This window comes from Schistocerca gregaria, chromosome 2, assembly GCF_023897955.1.
Source record: "Schistocerca gregaria isolate iqSchGreg1 chromosome 2, iqSchGreg1.2, whole genome shotgun sequence".
Lineage (NCBI taxonomy): Eukaryota > Metazoa > Arthropoda > Insecta > Orthoptera > Acrididae > Schistocerca > Schistocerca gregaria.
The window spans coordinates 101,156,916-101,178,608 of record NC_064921.1 but is presented as its reverse complement, the minus strand read 5'-3'; the positions used below and the strand labels follow the sequence as shown (position 1 = coordinate 101,178,608).

The 21,693-nt window shown below is 42.3% G+C and overlaps 1 protein-coding gene across 1 annotated transcript in view; it reads right to left on the bottom strand.

Annotated features, from left to right (window-relative positions):
• Window positions 1-21,693, bottom strand: part of LOC126336115 (chymotrypsin-like elastase family member 1) — a 47,947-nt gene that overhangs the window by 11,129 nt on the left and 15,125 nt on the right. The window contains exons 3-6 of the mRNA XM_049999593.1: window positions 19,862-19,992; window positions 15,589-15,680; window positions 5,109-5,224; window positions 1,011-1,210 (exon numbers count right to left, since the gene is read on the bottom strand). Coding sequence (XP_049855550.1) covers window positions 1,011-1,210; window positions 5,109-5,224; window positions 15,589-15,680; window positions 19,862-19,992 — 539 coding nt within the window. The remainder of the gene's footprint in view (window positions 1-1,010; window positions 1,211-5,108; window positions 5,225-15,588; window positions 15,681-19,861; window positions 19,993-21,693) is intronic.

Here is a 21,693-nt window from a genome sequence, read left to right as displayed (position 1 = left end):
CTTTGATATTATTGAATTTTTAAGAAGCGGTTAGTATTGATAGCCGGCCGGAGTGGCCGAGCCGTTCTAGGCACTACAGTTTGGAACCGCGCGACCGCTACAGTCGTAGTTTCGAATCCTGCCTCGGACATGGATGTGTGTGTGATGTCCTTAGGTTAGTTAGGATTAAGTAGTTCTAAGTTCTAGGGGACTGATGACCTCAGAAGTTAAGTCCCATAGTGCTTAGAGGCATTGGAAACATTTTGATATTGTTTCGAAAGGAGAGTTAAGTGTTCGTGTCCGATGTTCATCAAAAATCACTCTGAAAAAAAACCTATATAGTTGGCCTACTAGGGAACTGTATGACTATTCTATTACACTAAATCTTGTGTATTCATTATCTTCTACCTTTGCCAGGTTTTACCAGTTTCCACCATATGTATCTGAATGCTTATTGAAAATTTCATGTATTTTCATGGTGTGGTAAGCTTATTGCTTCAGGGCTATTTTCCACATTCGTTCTCTGTTTAACTTATATGTGATTAACAAGTTTCCACAATGAAGGTAAATAAGCAGCTGATATTGCTACTCATATATCTTTGAGTGGTGATATTACGTGATTGTGGATCATTAGGTAACAGTTTGGTGGCAAAGGGATTTGATCATGCACGAGTTGGACCTATGTGTTGCCACTCCCACACCTGTAAGTTCTGTCGTAGATGATAAAATAATTGCATGCACGTCTTCAACGTTCACTTCCACCTATCGATGGTAAAAGGGTCAGATCTTCCACGTATCAAATTAACTTTCTGGAGGTAAATTTCAGGGCATAATATGTATTTCTCACGTTACATCAACAGCTGAAATTTCACATAAGAAGTGATCGTCTCACAAACTAAGAAAAAAAAAAGAAAGAAAGAAGAAAAAACCGCACACTCTGCCGCCGAGCGAAATGTTTATTATGGTAAAGGAGCCTCAGCAGCACTTAGACCTAAGCAAGCGGAGGGAGGCTATTTGATCTGTATACTTACCGCACACATGGAAATGCCTTCATCGAAAGGTCCTGTACACAAAATGGCTTCTGTGAGCACAAACGATGTCACATTCATGTATTGAAGGTATTCCAGGCAAGTTCCATAGTCATAGATAGTGACGGTGACAGTCTGTAATATCTCAGTGGGTCGACCAGTCTCCGTGTATCCCCAACCCCAAAGGGTTGCTTCGGACCCACCTGAAATGTGGACAAGAGAATACAGGACGCGAAACAATATGTGTGTGGCAACAGTACATGAATACATTAAAGTAAAGGCAAGCATAAGAGGGAAACCCATAAATATTTTATAAAAATATGAGAGTTAATTAATATTTATTAATTAAATTATACGTAGATCGAGCCACGTAAGCGCGTGGTAGCTTTATGCAGATATGAAAGTACAATGCAAATATCATTTCGAAATAAGAAGGAGGAACTCACAGATTCTACCCCGAGGGGTTATAGGAAACCATTTAGTTAATTCTTAAATTAAGATATGTTTTATTACTCAAAATTAAAATGTTTTTAATTAAGTACTAAAAAATCATTACCACCTCGGTACCTCTTGGATAACAGTGAGACTAACAACACAAGCAGTCATAGTTTTAGGTATTTGTGAAAATAACAACACTAACACGTAGCAGGAATTCCAGATTGATGTAATTAAGTTTATATCGTGAAGTAGATAAACAACAATATGCAAATGACTAAAGTTGCTAAACGATAAACAATATCTAACTCTCTAAACTGAGTATGCTTTGATTCCCCAACGTGATACAGAGTCCCGAAATACTGAGACTTGATCTGAAATTCTGAAAAACCGTGTGTTTTAGATATACGTTATGTATAGGCAGGTTAGAGTTACTGCCTGCCTGCCGCGTGGAAGACGCCTATCACGTCACTGACTTCTAGTGTTAGACGCATACAGTTGCTGTCAACAAGTATGGGCCTGAAGATTATGTTGTAACAACATCTAAACTAGTCGCCAATAAAACCAACACCTTAATACAGCTGGAGGAATTTCGTCATTTTTTACGATATTATACAAGCTGACGTCCCAAATCGTCCATTTCACTTACGGAGATACGAAGTGTTTGTTTTAGTTCGCAGTGGAAATTTATTTATTTTGCATGTTGGCTACCATTTTCGGCACACAGTACCATCCTCCGGCCATACCTTGTCATGCCAGTCGTAACGCCAGCTTTCCAAGCGACAGCCGGCACTTCACTGAACGAGACTGTGGTAATAGTCACCTCTGCCCCTTTGTTATCTTCGACAGTTACTGCTCGTGCGCTGTTTTACATATCCTCCACGTTTAATTCATTCGAGCATTTTTCGGGATGTTGGAGTTCACACAACCGTCACTGTATACATTTTGTTCGAAGCTTTAATTTAATGTGTATTAGTGTTGTTCCTTACTACCAACGGTACTTCTCAACCGGCTGGCAGGCTGTACAAACAACAAGCAACACTTGTCCAGTGTTTACCATGCATTTTTTGTTACTGGAGCCTGTGTCAAAGATCTTATGCTCACATTGGATCTTGGTACTTGTTGCTACAATTCCTGTCGTAACTATTCCATACATTATTTTAATTTTCTTTATTCCGATTTTGTATCCGTTTCTGGTTACAACTGTCCTGGATAACACTGCTTGTTAAAGCGTTACTTCCGGAACGGCGAGAAGAGCCAACCTCATATCGAATTAATGATGAAGATGGTGCCCTGACCAGGCATAATGTGAGTTTCAAGCAGCTTTCCACATCCGACTGGGTGAATATTTGACTGGTATCACACTACCACAGTTTCCAAACATTTAGGGAACTCTCACACGCTTCCACATGAATAATACTATACACAGACTGTTGGAGTGGACACATTATGTCCCTAGCGGCAAAGGGTAGTGGGAGGGGGGGGGGGGGGGCGAGGAATGGGTAATGGCATCCGTCCTCTCCTTAAATCAGCCTTGCCAAGTCCGTTCGTAGTCATACCGACCCTGCCCAAGGCAAAAGAAAAAGTTGAAGACAAGAAATTGTTGTAAATTAACTATAATAATTACCTGCATTCAACTCGATGTTGCTAGACAGTATAAGGTTTTGCTTAGAATACTTTCTGTTTAATATAATATTACTGCCCATTACGAAACTTAGTCCGGCAGAGAATAAGCTGACGATGTGGCCACACCATCGTGTACCAGGAAAGTTTTAATGACTTGTAACTATTAACTTACAATGGGACAATTAGACCTGTTACACACGGATTTTGATGACTCTTCAGTATGTTATAGAGGAAATTGTCCTGAATACGTGGATGATATTTTTTCATGTGACAGCCTTTAGTTTCCGAGAAACTAGTTTCATGGTACCAGCCATTAATTTAACGCTACTCATGTTCCGACCAAGCGAGCGTAGCGCAGCTGCCAGCGTTCACGCCTTCAGCGCTGGTTTTACGGGTTAGAATTCTGTCGGTATGTTCATATTTTTTTCAGTTCCATTGTACAGAATATCACTAAGTAGTATATTCCATGCAAAATTATTAAAGCATAGTAATTTTGGTCATATTAATTTCGTTAATAGATGGATCGCTACATTAATATTTCTTCAAATGTGTATTCCGTTAGTTACATAATGGAATACAGAATCGTCTTCCTCGCCATCACTTTCTGTGGTAGAACGGAATTCCAGATGGTACTTGTTGCAGAAGCAACTGAAACGCTAATTTGTGGAGCACCATGCACATTTTACGAAAACTACTGCCTTGGAGAAACACAGATTTTCCAACAGCGATACCGAAAAACCAATTTCATTTATACTAAAAAAAAAAGTCCTCTCACTTTGATCAACTTCGATGTGAACCATGCATATCTGATCAGTCCTGTGAAAGGAGGAGCACCACGCTGATGCAGAGTTAAATAATGTATTTTGTGCAACCAACCCCTGAAGCGATTTCTCTATTACTCTTTATCAAGTCGAGAGCATTTTTAATTCTTTCGTGATAATTTTAGCTTGCCTGTTGCTGTGGCCGCCCATTCAGACATCGTAGCGCCTACGCCATCAGCATCCCACTTCACGTCAAACCATCACGGGATGCCTGCATCACAGGGCATATATTCGCCAGGAAAACCTAAGTCGTCTGTGTTGACAACACAAATATTTACCGGCTGCCTCAACACAACAAGATGTCTCCACCAATGACCGCCAGGGACCGCTTCCCGTTCGCATAGTCTGCAGAACAGCTTCACCAGAGATCGCAGCTACCCCAGGAACTACTTTGCTACCCCAGACAGGTGATCGTATATATAGCGCGGCACACTGGCGAAAACGTGCAGTTCGATGTACTGCTTGTAAGCATACAGAACTGCCATCCCGGCACTCACAGTCAGACGCCTCTTCTAGCTGGCCAACATCTTGCAGATGGACGTGGTATGGTCAACAAACATCTTGACATTGCAGAATAGTTGGATTGTGATCTCTTCCCGTGACGATTTGCGTCTTTCTGTTATTATTTCTTATTGTATACTGGTAACGAAGCGCAGTTGTGATCGAATCTGTTATTCTTTTGGAGACTGTATTATTGTTTCGTTTCGGTGAGTACAATAAAATGTTTTTGGACTTGTTTTCTGTATTTCTATTCTGCTAGCGCAGACAGTTCACCTCTGAAAATGAGGTGGACTAGATTTGGGTGAGATAATTTTTACAATGTAGCAGCATGTTTCTCTATCATATACAAAGATGTGGACGTAATGTCTCTAATTAGTCTGTATGCTCCACGAATCAAGAATGTATGGAAAAATGCACGGGTAGGATTTGAACCCATGCCACCAGCACTGTAGCCGTGAACCTTAGTCGCCGCGCTACGCTCTCTACGTCGCAGCAGGACTAAAGGTACAGGTACAGGAGGTACACATAAAATTTCAACATCAATCTTCTCAGAAAATAGGAGTCGTAGCATGAAAATCCGCAAGCCAGGTATTCAAGAAAGGTCACTCTGCAACATATTTAGGACTCACCGAAGTCCGCGTTTAACAGGTCTGATGGTCCCTTCTTAGCTTTGCAGGTTACGGTGTTAATATATATGAAACTGTAGTCTATGACATACCTTCAGGGATGGATTCAGCGCTGGGTAGGCCAATAACCTGTACGTAAGAGTCCAGCGTCAGGGCGTACTCCAGCCTGAAGACGGCGATATCGTAAGGCCCGACGAGGCTACCAGTGCTGATGGACAGAGGGAGAGCAAATTACATGCCTGCAATAAGTGGAAGCACTAACAGTGTGTGACAAAGAGTTTGTTTGGAAATATTGAGAAGAAAAATCATTGAAAAATAGTGAAGTCGTTATCGTAGTTAAAGAACGTATAATCGTGTCATTTAAGTGCAAATTGGATGATATTGGACGTTTGTGTTTTATTCACTAGCTGAGAATTCAGTGACGTCATCTGTATTAGGTATGGATGTATTACCTTTGTTGTTGTAGCTGTGGTCTTCAGACCAGAGACTGCTTTCATGCAGCTCTCCCTGCTATCTATCCTGAGACTTTGTGTATTCATCTCTCGGTCTCCCTCTAGAATTTTTACACTCCAAGCTTCCCTCCAATACTAAATTGGTGATCTCTTGATGCAACAGAATATGTCCTTCCAACCGATCCCCTCTGCTACTCAAATTGTGCCACAAATTCCTCTTGTCTCCAATTCATTTCAGTACCGCCTCATTAGTTATACGATCCATCCATCTAATCTACAGCATTCTTCTGTAGCACCACGTTTCGAAAGCTTCTATTCTCTGCTTATCTAAACTATTTACCCTTCATGTTTCACTACGATACGTGGCTACGCTCCATACCAATCCTTTCAGGAAAAACTTTCTGACGCATAAATCTATCACAGGTCTGCATTTTATATCCTCTCTAATTCGATCATCATCAGATATTTTGCTCCCCTGTACTCATATACTACTTCTAAGTATCTTATTTCTTGATCTAATTCTCTCAGCATCACGCGATGTACTTAGACTACATTCCATTATCCTCGTTTTGCTTTTAATGGTATTCATCTCATACCCTCCATTCAAGACACTGTCCATTCCGTTCACCTACTCTTCCAGCTCCTTTGCTGTCTCTGACAGAATTACAATGTCGTCCGCGAACTTCAGTTGTTTTTTTTTTATTTCTGCTCCTTGGGTTTTAATTCATACTTCAAATTTTTCTTTTGTTTCCTTTACTGCTTTCTCGGTGTACAGCTTCAGTAACAATGGGGACAGGTTGCAACCCTGTCTCACTCCCTTCTCAACCACTGCATTCTAAGATAAGCCGTAGGAACAGTACTCCTTCACGCGTTCCATCATTTCTACGGATTCCAAACTGATCTTCCTCGAGGTCGGCTTATATCAGTTTTTCCTTTCGTTTAGAAAGAATTCGTGTTAATATTTTGCAGCCGTGACTTATTAAACTGACAGTTGGGTAATTTTCATATTATATTATGAATTAATATATTATTCTTGAAGTCTGAGGTGTTTTCGCCTGCCTGATATATGTTGCTTACCAGACGGTAAAGTTCTCTCATGGCTGGCTATCTCAAGGCTATCAGTAGTTCTAATGGGATGTTGTCTACTCTCGGGGCCTTGTTTCGACTGAGGTATTTCACAGCTCTGTCAGATTCTTCACACAGTATCATACCTCCCATTTCATCCTAGTCTACGTCCTTTTCCATTCCATAATATCTCCCTTGTATAGACCCTCTATATACTACTTTCACCTTTCTGCTTTCCTCCTTTGCTTAGGATTGGTTTTCCGTCTGAGCTCTTAATATTCATGCAGGTAGTTCTCTTTCCTTGTAAAGTCGCTTTAGTTTTCCTGTAGACGGCATCTCTCTTACCTCTAGTGATATATGCTTCTACATCCTTACATTTGTTCTCTAGCCATCCCTGCTTAGCCATTTGTCACTTCCTGTCGATCTCGTTTTTCAGACATTTGTACTCCTTTTCGCCTTCTTCATATACGGAATTTTTATGTTTTCTCCTTTCATCAATTCAATATCTCTTAGGTTATCCAAGGATACGGAACTGAAAAAGTCTATGTTTGCGTCTGTGTCGCAGGATTTTTTTTCTATTTTTCCAACTGGCTACCGGTTTCGGTACACAGAACTGTCCTCGGGTCACCATCATGGACGCAGTCGTCAGGCTAGTTTCCCGAGCATTTATGCAAGTGGCTTGAGAATGGTAGAGTGTACCGAAAGCGGTAGCGGCTAAGCAAATTAAATTAACTGCGGCTCTGGACAGAAACATATGAAGTCACCACGAAAAGAATCACTTAATATACTGTACCTTTTCACCTATGAATAACATATTAAAATTTGGGCCGATCCGAGACCTGCAGCAGAATTTCCCGCTTATCTCAAGCGGTTGGTTGCCATCATATTTTGGCTAGACGCGCACGATCACGGCAACAACAAAAACCTCCATAGTTCTTACTGTCCACTATTAGAAAAGTAATATGAGAAGTAATATATTTTGGAAACTAATTACCCGAGGTAACGTTGTTAACTGCGAGACAGCGATGGATACTTAATTTTTTTCTGTGATGATTCCACTAAGGTACGAAGCAACTTTAATTGTGTTAAGTGTTTGGGTTCCTACCCCATACACTCATCCAAGGAAAGAACTGTTCATAAGACTCTCTGCAATGTATTACGGTTGTTGTTGTGATCTTCAATCCTGAGACTGGTTTGATGCAGCTCTCCATGCTACTCTATCCTGTGCAAGCTTCTTCATCTCCCAGTACTTATTGCAACCTACATCCTGCTTAGTGTATTCATCTCTTGGTCACCCTCTACGATTTTTACCTCCCACGCTGTCCTACAGTGCTAATTTTGTAATCCCTTGGTGCCACAGATCATGTCATACCAACCGGTCCCTTATTCTTGTAAAGCTGCGCCACAAATTCCTCTTCACAACTCTGTTCAATACCTCTTCATTAGTTATGTGATCTACCCATTTAATCTTCACAATTCTTCTGTAGCACCACATTTCGAGAGCTTCTATTCTCTTCTTGTCCAAACTATTTATCGTCCATGTTTCACTTCCATACATGGCTAGACTCCACACAAATACTTTCAGAAACGACTTGCTAACACTTAAATCTATACTCGATGTTAACATTGTTCTCTTCTTCAGAAACGCTTTACTTGCCATTGTCAGTCTACATTTTATAGCCTCTCTACTTCGACCATCATCAGTTATTTTGCTCCCCAAATAGCAAAGGTCCTTTACTACTTTAAGTGCCTCATTCCCTCAGCATCACCAGATTTAATTCGACTACATTCCATTATCCTAGTTTTGCTTTTGTTGATGTTCATCTTATATCCTCCTTTCAAGACACTATCCATTCCGTTCAACTGCTCTTCCAAGTCCTTTGCTGTCTGTGACAGAATTAAAATGTCATCGGCGAACCTCATCGTTTTTAGTTCTTCTCCATGGATTTTAATACCTACTCCGAATTTTTCTTTTGTTTCCTTTACTGCTTGCTCAAAATACAGATTTGAATAACATCGGTGAGAGGCTACAAACCTGTCTCACTCCCTTCTCGCGCACTGCTTCCCTTTCGAGCCCCTCGACTCTTATAACTGCCATCTGGTTTCTGTACAAATTGTAAATAGCTTGTCGCTCCCTGTATTTTACCCCTGTCACCTTTAGAATTCGAAAGAGAGTATTTCAGTCAACACTGTCAAAAGCTTTCTCTAAGTCTACAAATGCTAGAAACGTAGGTTTGCCTTTCCTTAATGTTTCTTCTAAGATAAGTCGTAAGGTCAGTATTGCCTCACGTGTTGCAGTATTTCTACGGAATCCAAACTGACCTTCCCCTAGGTCGGCTTCTACTAGTTTTTCCATTCGTCTGTAAAGAATTCGTGTTAGTATTTTGCAGCTGTGGCTTATTAAACTGATTGTTCGGTAATTTTCACATCTGTCAACACCTGATTTCTTTGGAATTGGAATTATTACATTCTTGTTGGTATTTCGCCTGTCACATAAATCTTATTCAGCAGATGGTAGAGTTATGTCAGGACTGGCTCTCCCAAGGCCGTTAGTAGTTCCAATGGAATGTTGTCTACTCCCGGGGCCTTGTTCCGACTCAGGTGTTTCAGTGCTGTGTCAAACTCTTCACGCAGTATCATATCTCCCATTTCATCTTCATCTACACCCTGTTCCATTTCCATAATATTTTCCTCAAATACATCACTCTTGTACAGACCTTTTATATCATCCTTCCAATTTTCCACCCTTCTTTGCTGAGAACTGGGTTTCCATCTAAGCTCTTGATATTCATGCAAGTGGCTCTCTTTTATACAAAGGTCTCTATAATTTTCCTGTAGGCAGTATCTATCTTACACCTCTACATCCCTACATTTGTTCTCTAGCCATCCCTGCTTAGCCATTTTCCACTTCCTGTCGATCTCATTTTGGAGACGTTTGTTTTCCCTTCTGCCTGCTTCATTTACTGCATATTAATATTTTCTCCTTTCATCAATTACATTCAATATTTCTTCTGTTACTCAAGGATTTCTACTAGCTCTCGTCTTTTTCCCTACTTGATCATCTGCAGCCTTCACTACTTCATCCCTCAAAGCTACCCATTCTTCTTCTACTGTATTTCCTTCCCCCATTCTTGTCAATTTTTCCCTGATGCTCTTCATGAAACTCTGTACAACCTCTAGTTTAGTCAGCTTATCCAGGTCCTGTATCCTTAAATTCCCACCATTTTACAGTTTCTTATTTTAATCTACAGTTCATAACCAATAGATTGTGGTCAGAGTCTACATCTGCCCCTGAAAAAGTCTTACAATTTAAAACCTGGTTCCTAAATCTCTGTCTTAGAATTATATAATCTATCGGATACCTTTTAGTATCTTCAGGCTTCTTCCATGTATACAGCCTCCTTTTATGATTCTTGAACCAAGTGTTAGCTATGATTAAGTTATGCTCTGTGAAAAATTCTACTACACGGCTTCCTCCTTCATTTCTTACGCCTTATCCATATTCACCTACTATGTTTCCTTCTCTCTCTTTTCTTATTCTCGTATTCCAGTCACCCATGACTATTAAATTTTCGTCTTCCTTCACTACCTGAATAATTTCACTGATCTCATCACACATTTCATCTATTTCTTCATCACCTGCAGAGCTAGTTGTCATATAAACTTGTATTACTGTAGTAGGTGTGGGATTTGTGTCTATCTTGGCCACAATGATGCGTTCACTATGCTGTTCTGTACTAGCTTACCCGAATTCCTAATTTATTTTATTCATTATTAAACCTACTCCTGCATTACCCTAATTTGATTTTGTATTTATAACCCTGTTTTCACCTGACGGTTTTTAAATTTTCTAACCTACCTGCCCGATTAAGGGATCTGACAAATCACGCTCCGATCGTAGAACACCAGTTTTCTCATGATAACGACGTCCTCTTGAGTAGTTCCCGCCCAGAGATCCGAATGGGAGACTATTTTACCTCTGGAATATTTTACCCAAGAGGACGCCATCATCATTTAACCATACAGTAAAGCTCAATGCTGTAGTTTCCCCTTGCTTTCAGCCGTTCGCAGTACCAGCACAGTAAGGTTGTTTTGATTAGTGTTACAAGGCCAGATCAATCAATCATCCAGACTGTTGCCCCTGAAACTACTGAAAAGGCTGTTGCCCCTCTTCAGGAACCACACGTTTGCCTGGCCTCTCGAAAAATACCCCTCCGTTGTTGTTGCACCTACGGTACGGCTATCTGTATCGTTGAGACACGCAAGCCGCCCTACAAACAGCAAGGTCCATGGTTCATGCGGGGTATGTATTACAATCATCAATTTATCTGGATGCCTTATGTAATTATTATGCGTAAACTCGACAGTGTTTTCTGCTTTGTCGGTCTGCTTTGTTCTCAACGTTACTTCATACACTCCTGGAAATTGAAATAAGAACACCGTGAATTCATTGTCCCAGGAAGGGGAAACTTTATTGACACATTCCTGGGGTCAGATACATCACATGATCACACTGCAGAACCACAGGCACATAGACACAGGCAACAGAGCATGCACAATGTCGGCACTAGTACAGTGTATATCCACCTTTCGCAACAATGCAGGCTGCTATTCTCCCATGGAGACGATCGTAGAGATGCTGGATGTAGTCCTGTGGAACGGCTTGCCATGCCATATCCACCTGGCGCCTCAGTTCGACCAGCGTTCGTGCTGGACGTGCAGACCGCGTGAGACGACGCTTCATCCAGTCCCAAACATGCTCAATGGGGGACAGATCCGGAGATCTTGCTGGCCAGGTTAGTTGACTTACACCTTCTAGAGCACGTTGGGTGGCACAGGATACATGCGGACGTGCATTGTCCTGTTGGAACAGCAAGTTCCCTTGCCGGTTTAGGAATGGTAGAACGATGGGTTCGATGACGGTTTGGATGTACCGTGCACTATTCAGTGTCCCCTCGACGATCACCAGAGGTGTACGGCCAGTGTAGGAGATCGCTCCCCACACCATGATGCCGGGTGTTGGCCCTGCGTGCCTCGGTCGTATGCAGTCCTGATTGTGGCTGTCACCTGCACGGCGCCAAACACACATACGACCATCATTGGCACCAAGGCAGAAGCGACTCTCATCGCTGAAGACGACACGTCTCCATTCGTCCCTCCATTCACGTCTGTCGCTACACCACTGGAGGCGGGCTGCACGATGTTGGGGTGTGAGTGGAAGACGGCCTAACGGTGTGCGGGACCGTAGCCCAGCTTCATGGAGACGGTTGCGAATGGTCCTCGCCGATACCCCAGAAGCAACAGTGTCCCTAATTTGCTGGGAAGTGGCGGTGCGGTCCCCTACGGCACTGCGTAAGATCCTACGGTCTTGGCGTGCATCCGTGCGTCGCTGCGGTCCGGTCCCAGGTCGACGGGCACGTGCACCTTCCGCCGACCACTGGCGACAACATCGATGTACTGTGGAGATCTCACGCCCCACGTGTTGAGCAATTCGGCGGTACGTCCACCCGGCCTCCCGCATGCCCACTATACGCCCTCGCTCAAAGTCCGTCAACTGCACATACGGTTCACGTCCACGCTGTCGCGGCATGCTACCAGTGTTAAAGACTGCGATGGAGCTCCGTATGCCACGCCAAACTGGCTGACACTGACGGTGGCGGTGCACAAATGCTGCGCAGCTGGCGCCATTCGACGGCCAACACCGCGGTTCCTGGTGTGTCCGCTGTGCCGTGCGTGTGATCACTGCTTGTACAGCCCTCTCGCAGTGTCCGGAGCAAGTATGGCGGGTCTGACACACCGGTGTCAATGTGTTGTTTTTTCCATTTCCAGGAGTGTATTTTATTACCGATTTTCCATTAATTCAAATGATATACATCAATGTAAAAAAGTGTAATAAACTTGATTTGTACATGAATTCCTTTTATGTATGAGGTAATATATTAAACGGATCAAGTGGAGGTTTTATGGTTTCCGTAATCGATTAATACGTCTGTTAGGTCTTCATAATTAATCTATGTCTACTCAAGAGGACGTCGTTATCATGCGAAAGAAAACTGGCGCTCTACGGATCGGAGCGTGGAATGTCAGATCCCTTAATCGGGCAGGTAGGTTAGAAAATTTAAAAAGCGTCAGGTGAATACAGGGTTATAAATACAAAATCAAATTAAGGTAATGCATAATTAATCTATGTTCAGTAAATGACAGAGAATTTAGCTGAGAATGAAAACATGCTCTGAGGTGTTGGCAGTACGCTACATGAACATCTACATTGTCTAAATCAACATCTACATCTAAATAACTACTCTGTAAAGTATTGTTAAGCGACTGGCAGAGGGTTCGTCGAACCATCTTCACACTATTTCTCTGTTATGCCATTCCCGAACACCTATATCTTTCCGAGTGAGCTCTGATTTGCTTTATTTAATTATGGGAATCGTTTATTCATATGTAGGTCGGCATCAACGAAATATTTGCGCATTCGGAGGAGACAGTTTTTGACTGAAACTTCGCGATAAGATTCCACCGCAACGAGAAACGCCTTTGTTTCAGTGATGTTCACTTCAAATCCTGTACCACGTCCGTGACACTCTCCCCTCCCTGTTACTCTAAAATACAAAATGCACTACCCTTGTTTGAAATTTCTTAATATACTCCGCTAATTCTGTTTGGTAAGGATCCCACACCGCGCTGCAGTACTCCAAAATATTACGGAAAAGTGTTGTGCAAGCATATCGGATGATGTTTTATGCGTACCTCCGGATTTAAAGGTATATTTTCGCCAACATATCGACCGTAAATTGAAGTCACCACTAACCATAATTGTGTCGGTTTGAAGCGTGTTTCAAATTAGACTCAAGCCTTTCGGCTATAGTGTCACCTGAGTTGGTGTGGGGTGGGGGGGGGGGGGGGCGGTGTCGGTAAAAGGATCCAGTTATTGTTTTATGCCGGTTAACAAGAATGATCTCTAATAATACTAACTTACAGGAATTATCTACTTAAATTTCCCCACAAGGTAAACTACTTCTAACAGGCACAACAACATTAAGTGCTGCGAAATATTTCATCTGTTTGTATCCAGCTTTAGCCAACTTTGGGTGTCTAAAACGATTTTGGCCTCAGTGCTTTCTATTACCACTTGGAGCTCTGGTTCTTTCCTAACATAATTAGGGTCTAAGTTTGTTCTGTGTCTGACGTGCACGCTTTGTGACTGATGTCCTCTTTGTGTTTCTCTGAAACCTTCTAACCTAAAGAACTGCACAGTCCACGCCACATCGTCCCCGCTAGCTGTGAAGCGGGCTATTGAGTGTAGTGGTCTCGTGATCTATTTGGTCCCACCACCATATGGCGCAAGTCGAGGAAGCTGACCTTCTGATTCAGACCCTCCAGTCACCTCTGTACCACAGGTTCGCAATCGGTCCTGTCGATATGCTGCAAATGGTGAGCTGTGCTTTTACGCTTCAAGCAAAATTGACACCTTTTAAAGCCTCGGATAGCCGCCCGAAACTAGAGAAAAGCTGTTCTGATCCAAAGCGATCTACATCGCTGGTACCGACGTGAGCCACCACCCGCAGTAGGCTGCACGAAGTGCCCTTCTTCCGAAAGGAATCGTTCTGCTCTGGAGTGACTCCAACCAGTATGCACACGGAATTCACACTGGTTTCTTCGCCTCTTTTGCAGACATAGCCCCAACAGCATCTGTAATGGGCTTAACATTGGAGCTCCCAACAGGACAAGTGACTGCATCAAACTGCGGAACATTGTCAGCCATAGGTAGCACCTGGAATCTGTTTGACAGACTAACTAGGGAGGCCTTACGTTTGACCCCCCCCCCCCCCCTGAGGTAATTCTTTCGCACCCTGTCATGCACCGAGGTGACCTTCCAAGCCACCACAGGTGATGGGTCAACCTCAATGCGAGCGGTAACTAGGCTGGTCAGCGGACTTGCTGCGCCGTGTTGGACCTCCGTTGGATCCCTAAGGTCGGCCTCAAGTTGTGTAACCGAAGACAACAAAGCCTGGAGCTGACAGCGAAGTGTCACCAACTCAGCTCGCATGGAATGACATTATCAATTACTTCAAGAAATTTGAACTGACTTAGAAACTAAAGATACTGTCCGTACCAGAATTATAAACAAAACAAGGCGCATCGTCCGAAAGTCTCCTTACTCTGTACACTTGGAAAGTTTATGTTTCCACACCGAGCTGTGACATGGACTGATACTGCAGAGGAAAGAATGTCACGATGGATAAATCTTAACGACGTGCGAGAGGTCATCTAGCAAACTGTTTCGTTCAAAGCGTATATTGCTTGAGAGTAAGAGAGAATAGAAGTTGGCAAATTACGACAACTTGCAATTATTCTACATTTGTGTTTTGTTTCACGACATGAATTTGTGAATGTGTATGTTCATTCTTGCACTGTCAATGTGCAAAGGGTGAGAAAGAGGAGTAACAGAGGTTTTTAGATAGCAGTATGTCGATTAAATAGACACGAGAAAAGTTTTATAGATGTTCGAATGGGAAGTTAAGAGTTCATGGGAATAGTTTCAGTAGATTGTTACCAAGGAAGTACAGACGACGAACAGAGCTGTATATACATTTGACAAGTCGTAGTAAGAGACTTTCGTTATATTTTCAACGTTATAGTACATGAGTTGAATGATAGCCCCCCTCCCCAAAATCCCATGTACACACACACACACACACACACACACACACACACACACACACACACAACAAGAACGTGCCACAAATATTCAAATATTCCAGCGTACACTGTATAATGACTTTACAACATTTTCCACTAAGACAAAGTATAGTTTTTCAGCATGTTACTATCGTTTCGTTTCTTCATGAGATTATTTTACCTGGCAACATGTGGAGTTTGTACTTCAAGATAGCCGTAGTTTACGTTGAGGGACACAGACTTAGTTTTTTTTTAATAAAAGGAAAGTCGGCAAGGACATTTTGGAATAGCTAAGTCGTAGTACAGCTAAATAATTTTGACGAATGATGAGATACCGCTAATCCAGAGAAATGCAGTGGAATAAACTTACTCATTGTACTCAGGATATGGGATCTGTTCTATCACCGGAACGTATTGCTCTGTGCTTGAATTACTGCTGATGTTGTATGCTCCAGCCACTGCCTGTCAACACAACAGGTACAAGAGATTAATATTGCAATACTAAGAGAAGACAATGAATTTTACAGCAACCTACAAAAATATCGTAGAGTGCTCACAGGCATGGACAGAGAATATTTCTTAAAGGAAATCATTACACTGTCATCTAGTTTGTGAAGAATGAGTACGGAAGTGTTTCAGACGTATGAACTGCATTCTCAGTCTGACAAACTTGCCTTATAGTTCGAAATATCTCTTTATAATAAATACTCAAAAATATGCAATAGTTAAATAATGAAACAACTGCATGACAATGGATTTGCCTTTTTAGACATTGCTATTCAATATGGTGAAAAGTTGGAGGTCAACAGTGAAATAGTAACGTCAAAACCGTAAATAACTATTCAGTGTGAGCAGAGAATTTATGGTTGCCACATAAGAATTTTGAGGGTAACTTGTACACTAATTTGTAGGATCAACATGTACTTTGCATCCAAAAAAAGAATAGGATTTTATAAAATAGTTGTAAGGTGAAAAGAATAATAATCTGTATCTCCAAACACTGTTACATTAATGTTCATAAATTTCCATTTCTGATCCTCTTCAGATAAAAATGTTAGAGAAGAAGACCACACTTTGTCCTGAAGATGACTGAGAATGTCCAAACCACTAACCCTAAAAAACAAATGCAGAATGTGATTGTGAACGAAACTATAAGCTATTCTAATAAGTGTCATCATCTGACGAAAAAGTTTACTTCATTAAATATTACATTACAGTATATAATGCTACGAAAAGTGAAATTACCACAGGAAAGGATCTGAAGATGTGTCCTGTAGTAATATATTACGACGGTAGTTATAGGCGTACTTATAGAGATGAAGTGGGGATTAAGGCACCGTGATTTTATGAAATTTTATGTATATAAAGGAAGCCGCAACTTTCTTCTCTATTTAATTATTCTGTTATGTAACAGGGGAGGTTATTCCACAGTAGATGTCTTGTCACACAAAGAGACTTGAGGTAAACGCTAGTGCTTTCCGGAGACGCAACAGGTGGTGGGAGCACGAAGGCGGGGCGGGGAAGTTGTTTTATTTAGAATATACTGTAGATCTGCAGGCTGCATGTGGTAACTAAGTGTGGTTAACCTCTGACCCTGTTAAACACCCGTAAGCTTTTGGCTTAGTTCTCCTTCATCTTATAATTACGTACTCTGGCCGCAAACAGTTAACAGCTTCCGTATCATAATTATTCATTTGTGTTTCATTTTCTTTATTTGGTTTTTGAACAAAAATAAATTACATTTGGTGTCTGCACCTATTGCGTAAACTGAGCTTTCTTCTATGCACTGTATGCTTTCTTAGCAAATGTGACTGCAGCCGAAGGTATTCAGTCGATGACTGGATTGGGTTCAATATTTCGTGAACTTGGAGAAGTGTGCTAGAAGTAACCGATGCTTGCGTTAAAATGCCATTGGAGCTGCCGCAATATATGCTTAATCTCGTTGCCACGATTCTCGATTTCTGTCCTTCAGTTGCGACGTTGACGTTAGTTTTCAACACATAACGGAGGATTTTTGTTTTTCATGACATGTACGAAGTGACATTTTGATGCGTACAGAAATGTTTGCAAATAACTAGAAGTTGTTCGTAAACGAAAATTCATTTACTTGTTGTTTAGCGATAGCTTTAGGCAGTAATCAACGTCTGCGAAAAGACAACAGGACTCCGTTTATGGTCAGGACAGGCAGGTGTAGGTAACCGAAAAGAGTAGTTGCATTCACCGCTTTGTGTTGGCGATAGGTGGTAGGTAGATACAGGGAAAAATCGGCGGTCTGATCGTAAGTAGCTGACACACCTGTGTAACGTGGAAGTGAACACTAGACTTCACGAGAGGTGACCCACCAGAATAAAAACAGGCGCGTGTATCACCCATTCTAAGTCGTCGAAGTACAGATCGATCGGGGACATTTCAACGCTTCTAAGGCTACCGTGGTCTAAGAATAACGTCATTGACTGGAAATTTAAACGTCTTCGGTCTCGGGTGAAGGAGCGGGCAGAGATTCAGGGCACTGTCTTCCCGTTGCGGTGGGGAACTGCCCCTGAAAGGCAGATGAAACAGCAATGGTCAACGGCATGAGGATGCAGAATGCAATAGACACCAGAGAGCAAAGGAAACATTATGTGTATCCGCTGGACATGTGGCTTGTAATTGTATAAGTGCCATGACAATCTCTCCACTGGAAACAGATTCCGAAATAGTCCCCAACTCGGATCTTGGGGAGGGGACTGCCAAGGGAAAGGAACCATGAGAAAAATATGGAACAACCAATGAAAGGATAACCTTCTACGTGTCTGGGCGTGAAGTGTCAGAATCCTGAAGGTGGTAGGGAAGCTGGTAAATCTCGAAAGCGAAATGGTAAGACTCAATCTAGATAAAGTAGGCGTCAGGGAAGTGAAATAGAAAGAAGACAAGAACCTTCAACATCGCAGCGCGTCAGCAATCGTTAGTTAATATATTTAAAAACTAAAGACCCGCCTCGATTGCGTAAAAAGCACCTAGTGTTTAGGGCGGGTCATGGCCCATCGAACATAGGCCGGTGTGAGATGGAGGTTACACCATTATGTTAAGTAGTGGTTTAGACTTTGTACACATGTACTGTTTGTGTTTTTCCCTTTTATTCGTTTGCAGATGTATCGCTGTGGTGTTCTTTTAATCATTGACAAAGGTCTTCTTCGGCACTTGTGGGTTTTATTGTTCTGAAGAAGGTTTAGGTATCTACGCCGAAACCTAGGTTAACACTAGGGGCTTATTACGCAATCGAGGTGGGTTTCTGGTTTTTTAATATAAAAGGAAACAAGAATTTGTGGTCCAATGAGTATTTGGTAATATCAACAGCAGCAGAAAATGTTATAACATGAGTACGATTCCTTATGAATAGAAAGTTAGGGCAGAGAGTGTGCAACTGTGGAGACTTCAGGCCTGTTCTTATCTGATTCGACAGCAAGCCAACACCGCTGAAGATAGTTTCGGTATACATGCCGACGCAGCAATCTGAAGATGAAGAAATGGAGAAAATGTATGGGGATATTTAAAGGATAAACAGCACGTAAACGGACATGAAAATCCAATAGTCATGGGGGAATGGAATGCATTTATAGAGGAAAGGTTACAAGAGATTGTGGATTTGGTAGTAGGAAAGGCAGAGGAGAAAAACTAATTGTGTAGGCAGATCAGTTAAAGGGGAATGGACATATCTGAAAAGAGGAATCGCAGAAGCTGGAAACGAAAACGTAGGTACAAGTCAAGTAACTGTGAGGAAACCGTTGGTAATGGAAGAAATACTTCAGCCGAAGGACGAGTGAAGGAAGAACAAAAATGTTCTGGTCAATTTAGGAATACAAGTCATTTAGGAATGAAAAAAAAGAAATACAAAGACGCTAAGGCGAGATAGCTCCATAAAAAAATTGAAGGAAATCGGAAAAGAAATGATTGTCGAAAGGCCTGGTTCAGAATATAGAAAAGTAAAAAAAAAAAAAAAAAAAAACGTTCGGTGAAATTAAAAGCATGGGTGATAACATTAAGACTGCAATGGGAATTCTACTGTTCAGTGTAGAGGAGAGAGCGGATAGGTGGAAAGAGTAGGCTGTGCGGGAAGAACTTGTTTCATGATGTGAGAGAAGAAACAAGAGTCGATAGAAGCTATAGAAGGTTTGGTGTGTTACTAGTAGATTTGTGGCTCAGGCGACACACAATGACTAGCTTACTTTCAGTCACTGAGCTCTTCTGACTTCACCCAATCTGCTATCAATACTCACTGTCTGTTTTTACACCAGCGGGTCCGCCTCTCGTGATGTCAAGTGGTGAGATACATAGGAGTGTCCAGGTACTGGTGTTCAGACAGTGTACTTTCACTACTTCCTATGTGTATTAATAAGTATTGGCACATCTGAGTTCTATTTTAGCATGGGTTGCGTACGGTTACTATACGGAATCTCCTTTCTAGACTTCATTTCCCCAGCGTCAAATAAACGAACCACAGTCTTCCACATACTTTATCTACAACTGTATCTTATGTGATCATTCATTTTTGTATCCAAAGAAAATGTCCCCTTCAATGTGTAGGCAAGCAACCTCCATAGTCTCCCGTTTTGATATGGCACTCTTAAGAAAATCACATAACACGACGATGATGAGCGACATACCACAACCAGCAGGTCGGATGTGCAGTGGGCAGCCGTAAGCACGGCTGTGGTTGTGATGATGCTGCCACCGCAGTTGTGGTAGAGGCGTTCTCCCAGCAATAGCTGCAGCGACACGATGAATGGAGCCTCCCCTGAAATTTATAAGAATTTTGACTTTAATTCTTATTGTTTACAGAAGCAAACAGTTACAGTGCCATTTACTGGTGCTGCCCAAATTGGGGGCAACATCAGGAAAGCACCCGTCATGGACGTGTTGACTGGCTGGTGTTTATGACTTTACCGTCTTAAATAATGAAATGGGATACCATTAATATTTAACTATTTTAGGCAGCCGACTCCTGAACTGGAAAATTTGTACGAAGCTCTCCTTTTCCAACAGTCATCATCGAGCTAGCAATATCCAATGCGTGGCAGAGAAAGTGAAGCACCCAGAGCACATGGTCGGTTGTCAGTGTAGCTTAGTACACGTACACACCATCTGCGGATATGGAAATTGTTAGAGTTACAATTACAAGTGACAAGTTGAGCAGCCACCAGATTACATTAGTGTTGTTTTTACTTAATGTTGTTACCAGGTCTGGTAAAGTATATAAAAGGTACGAGTAAAGTGATAAGTTGGGTAACCAAAAATGGCTCTGAGCAGCGTGCGACTTAACTTCTGAGGTCATCAGTCGGGGTCAGGGGTTTTCTCTGCCTCGTGAAGGCTGGGTGTTGTGTGATGTCCTTAGCTTAGTTAGGTTTAAGTAGTTCTAAGTTCTAGGGGAGTGATGACCATAGATGTTAAGTCCCATAGTGCTGAGAGCCATTTGAACCATTTTTTTCAGATCATCAGTCGCCTAGAACTTAGAACTATTTAAACCTAACTAACCTAAGGACATCAAACACATCCATGCCCTAGGCAGGACTGGAACCTGCGACCGTAGCGGTCACCTGGTTCCAGACTGAAGCGCCTAGAACCGTACGCCCACAGCGGCCGGCGTTGGGTAATCACTGGGAAGTACACAGAGATGCCACATACTCGTGTGAAACATTGTTGGCCGGTTTCTGAAAGAGTTTAAAAAGGATTTCATTGAATGTATTCATTTTGCCAGCCAACGGCGTTACCGCAGTGCCGAGTGCTGTTAGCAAGTAGGGTGCACTCAGTCCTTGTGATGTCGGCTGAGGAGCTACTTGATTGAGAAGTAGTAACACTGGTCACGAAAACTGAAAACGACCTGGAGAACGGTGAGCTGATCACATGCTCCTCTGCATCCGTATCCGGTGATACCTCAAACTGAGTATGTCACCGCCGCCAGTCTGTACCGTTGGGCCTTCAAGGCCTGTTTGCACCTTCTTTTCCATCCTTGTCGTATTATGCAGTATTCAGATTTGTGAGGCAACAGTCAAAATCGCTGGTGTGGTGGCCCTAAATAGCCCTAAGAGGGCTTCTGATTCATTAGTAGTTAGTGTCGCAGATGGTGTCAACGTCTGCTGTACCATCTGCGACATTATGACGTAACTACCGTCCAATCAGATGCCCTCTTTGGACTATAGAAAGCCAGCACAGCAGCGATTTTGACACTCATTTGCTCTTGAGGATGATGATGGTAGAAACCGTCGAAAGCTCGATGTTTTATCTTGAACTGAGGCGGCGCTCTGTGTCATCCCCACCTATTGGTCGGAAACCATCAGCAACCAGACTTTGGATTATATTCCCATGCCTACACTGCCGTTAACATCACAACACAGAGGGCTGAGTACAGAGTGACGCCATGGCTGGGAAGCGTGGACTGCTGATGAATCGTGCAGCATTGTTTTCAGCGCACGGATTAGCGGTAGGAGCCAATTTCCGG